An 8449-nucleotide genomic window follows, 5' to 3' on the forward strand; every position below is an offset into this window, starting at 1 on the left:
ACACTCCAATGAGCAGAAAAGCAGGTCTATAAATCAAGACCAGAGGTCTAAGTCCAGACATGTGAGTTTAGAACCAAAGGTGTAGGACCAAGAGTCCAGGTCCAAACATGCGAATCTAGAACCAGAGGTGCAGGACCAGAAGACTATGTCTAAGGGTCCAGGCCAGAAGGCTAGGTTCATAGGGCATGGCCCTCAAGGGCAAACTTGGTCAAAACTTGGTCTTTACTTTAAAGGCCAATCATTCCTAAAAATCCGCAATAATAGAACATGATCCCACAAAAAGTGGGTTGAACATGAGGAATGGCAGGGGAAGTAGAACTAACTCCAAGAGCCATTTTTTAGGCTATATAAAGCCATACCAAGTAAGGAAAATGGTAGACAATTAATTAACACTACTTTGGATTGTTCTTATTTTTTATTTTCTTGCTCCACTAACTTAAGCATTGGAGAGTCCCCTGACTGTCCACCAGCTAGGCTCTTCGTATTTTCTTGAGTGTTTCAAGCTAAGTTTTATCGTGTTCACGAGCGGAATGCTGCCGCAGCAAAGGTGGTTCAATTTTGACCCACCACATCTATGGGAAACTTACAAAAAGCCTTTTTTTTACTCTTTGCTAGTTTCAGTTCATTTTTTTTTTCAATCATTAATGACGGCAAAAAATGCCATCCTATCAATCGGTGAAAAATATGACGCTTTATACTCTCAAGTTCAATGGATATGCCCATTAGACGTGGAAGCTCTACGTAAACGATATGAGTATGAAATTCACGACCAACCCTTGAAAGGCCGAGTAAAAAGCAACATCTGGTTGCATGAGTTAGCTAAGAAAGACAAAGTCATCAATGCAATGGACAAACGACTCAAGGAATTGTCTAAATAAGTTAGAACTTTGAAGCAATGTCAACTCCAACCTCGGACAAAAAGGCAACTCAAGATTGGAAATTAGTTTAGACCGGGCAATTTTTGAGAAAAATATTCTGCTCCTATATCTTTCCGAGCAGAGTATCTTGATCCTGCACCTGTTTGAGCAGAACATCTTGCTCCTGCATCTTTCCTAGCAGAACATCTTGTTTTTGTATCTTTCTTAGCAAAACAACGTACTCCAGCACCTGTCTGAGCAGAATATCCTGCTCCTGTATCTATCTGAGTTGAACATCCTGCAACTACACCTGCCCGAGCAAAACAGCGTGTTGCAGCATCTAATCCAAAAGCAGAATATCCTACTCCTGCATCTTTCTAAGTAGAACAGCGTACTCCAACACCTGCTCAAACAAAACTGGGCTCTAGCACCTATCCGAACAAAATAGAGGAGTTCAACACCTATTTGAAGAGCATCAAAAGAAATTATGGTCTGGATAACAGAACCAAGGCCTGATTTGATCCCCTAAAGGATTAATAGCATGGAGCCTCCAAAAAATTTTAATATGCTAGCATTCAAGCTCTATGATGGTCGGTCAGATCCCTTGGACCATCTTTGTCACTACAGCTATATAATGTCCCTTTGGAACAAGAATGAGGCACTCATGTGTAGGGTCTTCCTATCTAGCCTAGGGAAAGTAGCCAGCCAGTGGTTTGGCAAGCTTCTTGAAGGGTCTATTGATAGTTGGCAACAGTTGTCAGAGATTATGCAAAGCTCTTTGTGATCAACGTCAAGCGTGGTAAGGAAGTGAATGCTTTGCTCACCCTCCAAAAATCTCCTGACCAAACCCTCAAGTAGTATTCCCAACTTTATTGGGAGACCTTTTATGAAGTTGAGGAGGATTGTTCAAATCAAGTAGCAGTAGCCACATTTAAGCATAGCTTGTCACCAAAAGATAAGTTCTGGCATCCCTTTCCAAGAAACTAGCAAGTTACTGATATTAATCAGGATTGACAGTATAGCAAGCTAGAGAAAGATCAAAAAATTTTTGAACAACTATTAGTTCAAAGGGAAAAGAGTTAGACAATCCAGCTTGGCTTGTAGTTATATTCTTTCTCTTAAGTGCAATTTCTAAGAATTCCCTAAGTACAAGAAAGTTGGACAATCTAACTCGGATTGTAGTTATGTTCTTTCACTTAGGTGCAATTTCTAGCAATTCCCTAAGTACAAGAAAATTGGACAATCCTATGTTCTTTCACTTAAGTGCAATTTCTAGCAATTCCTTAAGTATAAGAAAGTTGGACAATCTAGCTCGGATTGTAGTTATGTTCTTTCATTTAGGTGCAATTTCTAGTAATTCCCTAAGACAAGAAAATTGGACAATCGAGCTCGAAATGTAGTTATATTCTTTCACTTAAGTATAATTTCTAGCAATTCCTTAGGTACAAGAAAGTTGGACAATCCAACTCTGATTGTAGTTATGTTCTTTCACTTAGGTGCAATTTTCAACAATTTCCTAAGTACAAGAAAGTTGGACAATCTAGCCCAGATTGTAGTTATATTCTTTCACTTAAATTACTTAAGTATAAGTGTACGGGGAGCAAATATTCCGGCAAGCCCGTATTCCTTTCTTCCGAGCTCCGTCGATGTCCGATCACCTGCGAGCAAGTAATGGTGAGCTACCCGGCGGTGTGTGGCCGGAAAAACCCTCCGACGGTCAAGTTAGCACACACCTTAGGATGGATAGAGAGAAGGGAGAGTGTTTGAGTGTAAGAAGTCCTTACAGAGATGTTCGTGTGTCGCGTATGGGGGGCGCAGACATGCTTATATACCTTCTGAGCCCCATATCCACTCCCAGTCATCTCCTGACACGTGGCTCTGCTATCCCATCTGTCAGCATAAACCATGCCATTCATCACCTAACCTCAACTGCCTGTCATCACAGCTGGAGCTCGGCAGCCGAGCTGCCCTATCCGTTGTTGTGCCATGCCGTGCTCCATACCCTAGCACTTCACTGGCGAAGACTGAGGAGGACCGGGCTAGGCGGCATCTCGGCAAAGCCTAGCCCGAGGTGCCTCCACTGGCCAAGACTGAGGAGGACCGGGCTAGGCGGCATCTCGGCAAAGCCTAGCCCGAGGTGCCTCCTGGGGTCGGCCTTTCTGCCGGTCAGACAACTTCCTCAGATGTCCGCGCCTTCCCGGGCGCCGGTCACCCGGCCTATCTGGCTTCGGCCATCCTCGGACCGAGCATCATGGTCCGACCGAGCACTGCCTTGCCGAGCAGTTTCTGTCCGGTCCGGGGTGGCACACACAGCCCGAAATCTGCTCGGCCCAAGTTCTGGCAGCCCTTCTCTGGGCGAACAGTCGATCATCTCGGCCCAATGCACTGCTGGGCTTTCAACCTGCTCGGTCGATATCTCGGCCCAACTCCAGATCATAAATCACCCTCTCAATTGCCCCTTAATTCCGTCCGCGAAAGCGTGACTGGGATTACTCACTTCGACCGAGATAACATTTCTCCGGTCTTCAAGACGCCGAACCTCGTCCGGGCTAGTTAACATAATTGTCTGCAAACTTGCCCGGTTATATTCCCCGGCTGACATCTTTTCTCCAAAAGTAGCTCGGCTGGCTCTTCGACTCTTCAACCCGTCGCTTCAGTCCTGACGTCGCCATAAATAGGGACACGTGGCGGGCTGCCATTGGTCATCGAGCAGCCCACCCGCCGTCTGTGTCAGAATTTGAATTTGGGCGATCTCATGCTTACATATACACGACCCCCATCATTTCATTTCTTCCTACTGCTGCTTCCATTTCTGACGATTCTGAAGCTCAAGCCTTCTCCTCAAACTCGACTGCCATTCTTCGTGTTCGAGGGACACGACCCTGTCCTTCACTGGTAAGTCATTCCACCCTCATTTTGTTGCTATTTTCCTTCATATTGCACACATTAGGGCACAAAAACGTAGTCCTTAGGGCATAGGCCATAGAAAACGTCTCAAACCTCCTACTGTTCTTGGTGTTCTTCGTCTTCCTGAAGAACACTGAAGAACTGGGGTGAACCGGGCTCTCGGTCTTATTTTGATCCAAAAAACCAATCAAACCGGGCAAACAACATGTTTGTCGCAACCCCGGCACAAACCGAGATACCAAAAGGACTTTGTCGCTCAACCGGGCTAGCATCTGGTCTACTTGGGCGACCGGGCTCCTTAGATAGAGTAGACAACCGAGGTGGTTTGGCACTCTTAATGACCGAGCTAAAATCCAGCTCTTTTTGCGCGACCGCGCCCAAACCTAACACTTACCATCATTTTCCTGCAGAGTCCAAGGGGACCACTGTCATTCCTGAGGCTCTCAGGACCGAGAAGCATCCAATAACCAGTGCCAAACCTCTCAGCCGGGATACACTAGGCCGGCCACCAATGGGGAAATTCCGCTTCCTAGTGGATACTCTGGCCGCACTAGCTGCTTTCAGAGAGGACTACGGCATCCCGGCCGATGTTCATCTCGAACTGGCAGAAGAAGAGACCACACCCTGGGGCAGACTTGATCAATGCCCCTTCACCGTGCTCTCAATTGTCGAAGGGGGTCTCCGTTTCCCGCTCAATCCTCTTATAACCGAGTTCCTTCGTCGCACCGGGATGGCACCCACACAAGTGTCAACCAATACCTATAGAATAATCAACGGCGTTCACGAACTGAATAATCGACTAGGCACCCACTTAGGTCTAGCCGAGATATTAAGGCAATACACAATGGGCCACACCGGTGACGGCCTAGCATATTACTTGAAGATTAGACCAGGCAAGGAAAAAATTGTGACCGGCACCCCGGATAAAGATCTTCACGACGATGATTTTTTCTGGGTGTCGGGCAATTACGAAACAGCCGAGGTGCCGGGCTGGTTCATAAACAAGGACTTCGGTTCTTCCTGTAAGTCATTCAAACTTGCTCGGTTTAGCTTAACGTTTTATCTTGTAACTAACCGGTTTTCTTGTTTCCTTTGCAGCAATCCAAGCCTTGCAAGCCAACTATCAATTTCCCAACGTCGAAGCAATTCGGGCCGTGCTTCGGTATCCCCGCCGAGATTGTAACGAATTACTTGGCTACACACCGACATACAGGTATTCTGCTCCGCGCCGGAGTAGAGTAACTGACTTCCTCCGGGCTCCTTCGCCACCTCCAGATCCTACCCTTCCAGACGTTCCTCTCATCCGCCTGACCGAGGAACAAGAGATGGCCAAACGCAGCAGAATCAAGAATCTTCTCACCGCCACATCCGCCGAGCTGCCGAGCGTTGTAACCCGGTCGCCAACTGCTGGTCAATCCAGCAGCGCTGTGGTCGCCCTTGCCTCCCAATCCGCCGAGCAATCCAGCCGAGAACCCTCTGCACGGCGCGCCGGGAAAAGAGCTCGGGCAGACCCGTCCGCCGAGCTTGTCACCGAGCTTACCACCGAGCATCCAACAGACGCCCCCGCCCCAGTGCCGGCCTGGCGCCCACATTTGAAGCACCGGGGCCAAGACATCCCGGCGACGGCTTCGATCAAGGGTGACAAAGAGCATCTGCTCGCCTTTGATCTGTCAAAAGCTCTGCTACTACCGAGCGACGTGGTCGGCAGCGACCACGTCCCCGACACTCGGTTGGTCAAGTCGTCAGTGAAGTCTATGGCCAGGGTAAGTTGATATTCCTTTTAAAAATTTCACAAGTGTTTGCTCGGTTCCCTTTCTGCTCGGTCCCCTTTCTGATCAACTTTGCTTCTTTGTGCAGGCCATTCAAAAACAACACTTGGTTTTGGAGCGCATCCACCGGCTTAGGCAAAAAGCCAACGACACAGCCAGCCAGGTTGAAAGCCTTCAAGCCGAGCTCGGCCGGGCTAAGTCTTCGCTTGAAATGGCCAACTCCGACAATAACAGACTGCTCGGCCAGCTGGATGCGGCCGAGAAAAAACGAGATGAGCTCCAAGCCGAGGTGGACACTCTAAAGAAGTCGAAGAAGAAAGCTTGCCGGGCTGCAAACACCGCTGGCTTCAATGAGGCCGAGGAGAGCTACAAGAAGCAGGTCTTTGCAACGCAAGACATCTACTTCAAAGCAGGTTGGAAGTCTGCCTGCGAACACCTCGGCCAAGGCTCCGACACCGATGTATTTGCCAACCCTCCTCCAGCTTCGCTACCGGTCTACCTTGTGCCTTACGCGAACGACGTATTCAGCGCTCTGCAAGCGGAGGCCGAGGAAGGACTTGAAGATGGAGAGGATGACACAGATTCTGAGGCAGAGGAGGCCGAGGTGCAAGAGTAGCCCGGCAGTGCTGAGCCCGGTGCCCAAGACGTCAGTCCTACCATCAACCTTGATGCTGGCGAGGACGAGTTCACCAATCTCTCCCCCCTAGTTTAGTTTTCTTTTCTTTTTTGTATTTTTGCTTTCAACACTTTTGATGTAACCGGGCTCTGTCCCCACCTTTGTACTGAATTTCTTATCAATAAAAATTCAAATTTTTGCAAGTGTTTGCACGGTTGTAATCAGTTCTGTCTTCAGCAAAACATCTCGGTATAACTCATCGTTTGAACACTTTGTCGATCGGAATACATAACACGGTCGAAGCACTTCAGCAGAACAAGACAAATTCATGAACCGAAATAGCCACCTCGGCTGTAACAAAGTCGAACAAATCAACACTTCCAACCGGAGTACATCATCTCGGTTGGGAATCCTATGTTGGACAAGACCCCAACTCTTCCAACCGGAGTACGTCATCTCGGTTGGGAATCCAAAGTTGGACAAGACACCAACTCTTCCAACCGGGGTACATCATCTCGGTTGGGAATCCAAAGTTGGACAAGACACCAACTCTTCCAACCGGAGTACATCATCTCGGTTGGGAATCCAAAGTTGGACAAGACACCAACTCTTCCAACCGGGGTACATCATCTCGGTTGGGAATCCAAAGTTGGACAAGACACCAACTCTTCCAACCAGAGTACATCATCTCGGTTGGGAATCCAAAGTTGGACAAGACACCAACTCTTCCAACCGGAGTACATCATCTCGGTTGGGAATCCAAAGTTGGACAAGACACCAACTCTTTCAACCGGAGTACATCATCTCGGTTGGGAATCCAAAGTTGGACAAGACACCAACTCTTCCAACCGGAGTACGTCATCTCGGTTGGGAATCCAAAGTTAGACAAGACACCAACTCTTCCAACCGGGGTACATCATCTCGGTCCGTAACATTAAAACAACTATCCAAGTGCTAAAGCAAAATTACTTCTATAAATTGACAAAAAGAATTACATGATGTGGTGCAAGCCAAAAAATTTCTTTGCACAAGAAAAGAAAGCAGAAGCTTAAAAATAATACAGTTTCAAATTGGCCGCATTCCATGGCCGGGGTATTGCTCTTCCCTCTAAATCCTCCAAGTGGTAAGCCCCCTTGCCCGCCAGACCAGTGATCTTGTAGGGTCCTTCCCAATTTGCCCCTAGTTTGCCTTCTCCTGGCACCAGGGTGTTGCCCATAATCTTCCTCAAAACCCAATCTCCAACTTTGAACGGTCTGGGGTGCACTGTCTTGTTATACTTCTTGGAGAGCTCTTGTTGGTAGGCGGCCACATGGATGAGGGCTTTCTCCCGGCGCTCTTCCGCTAGGTCCAGTTCCAAGGCAATAGCCTCGGCATTTAGCTCGGGCTCAAAACTCTCGGTTCTGAGGGTGGGCATTTCAACTTCCAAGGGTATGACCGCCTCCATGCCGTAAGCCAAAGCAAATGGAGTTTCCCCGGTTGAACGTCGCGGGGTTGTTCGGTATGCCCAAAGGACGCTGGGTAATTCCTCAGCCCATTTGCCCTTGGCCTTTTCCAGCCGTTTCTTCAACCCATCCAGTATAGTCTTGTTCGATGCTTCGGCTTGACCATTGGACTGCGGGTAAGCCGGGGTGGAGTTGTAGAATTCTATCTTCAAATCTTCACAAAATCCTCTAAATAGGCGACCGTCAAACTGGGTGCCGTTGTCAGAGATCAAAATCTTGGGGACGCCAAACCGCGTGACCACGTTCTGCCAGACAAATCGCTTCACGTCTTTCTCTTTGATGGTTGCCAAGGGCTCAGCTTCAACCCACTTTGTGAAGTAATCTGTGGCCGCGATGAAGAATTTCCGGTTGCCCGGTGCTGTTGGCAGTGGTCCCACTATATCTAGCCCCCACATGGCGAAAGGCCAAGGACTGGTGAGGGGAAGAAGTTCCCTGGCAGGCTGGTGGATCTGATGGGCGAATTTCTGGCATTTTTTGCACTTGCGGACATATTTTTGTGCGTCGGCCTGCATGCACGGCCACCAGTATCCCTGCGAAATAGCGCGGTAGGCCAAGGACCTGCCTCCTATGTGGCTGCCACAAATGCCTTCATGAATTTCGTACAAGAAGGCCTCCACACTATTCGGGTGCACGCACTTTAAATAAGGACCAGTGAAGGACTTCTTATATAACGCGCCAGATGAAGAGAGCCAAAACCGCTCTGACTTCACCCTGATTTTGTGTGCTTCTTTCTTATCGGTTGGAAGAGTCCGGTCTCTGAGGAACAAAATCAAGGGGTCCATCCAAGAGGGACCAAAC

At 48.3% G+C, this 8449-nt stretch overlaps 1 protein-coding gene across 1 annotated transcript; it reads left to right on the plus strand.

Moving 5' to 3' along the window:
* The first annotated feature begins 4977 nt into the window (after positions 1-4977).
* On the plus strand, positions 4978-6263 carry LOC145790443 (uncharacterized). The gene is made up of 2 exons (XM_082868274.1): positions 4978-5527; positions 5622-6263. The coding sequence occupies exons 1-2, from the start codon at positions 5090-5092 to the stop codon at positions 6147-6149; spliced, it is 966 nt and encodes a 321-aa protein (XP_082724400.1). The 5' UTR covers positions 4978-5089; the 3' UTR covers positions 6150-6263.
* The last annotated feature ends 2186 nt before the right edge of the window (positions 6264-8449 follow it).

This window comes from Camellia sinensis, chromosome 1, assembly GCF_055761805.1.
Source record: "Camellia sinensis isolate YWXY chromosome 1, ASM5576180v1, whole genome shotgun sequence".
Classification (NCBI taxonomy): Eukaryota; Viridiplantae; Streptophyta; class Magnoliopsida; order Ericales; family Theaceae; genus Camellia; species Camellia sinensis.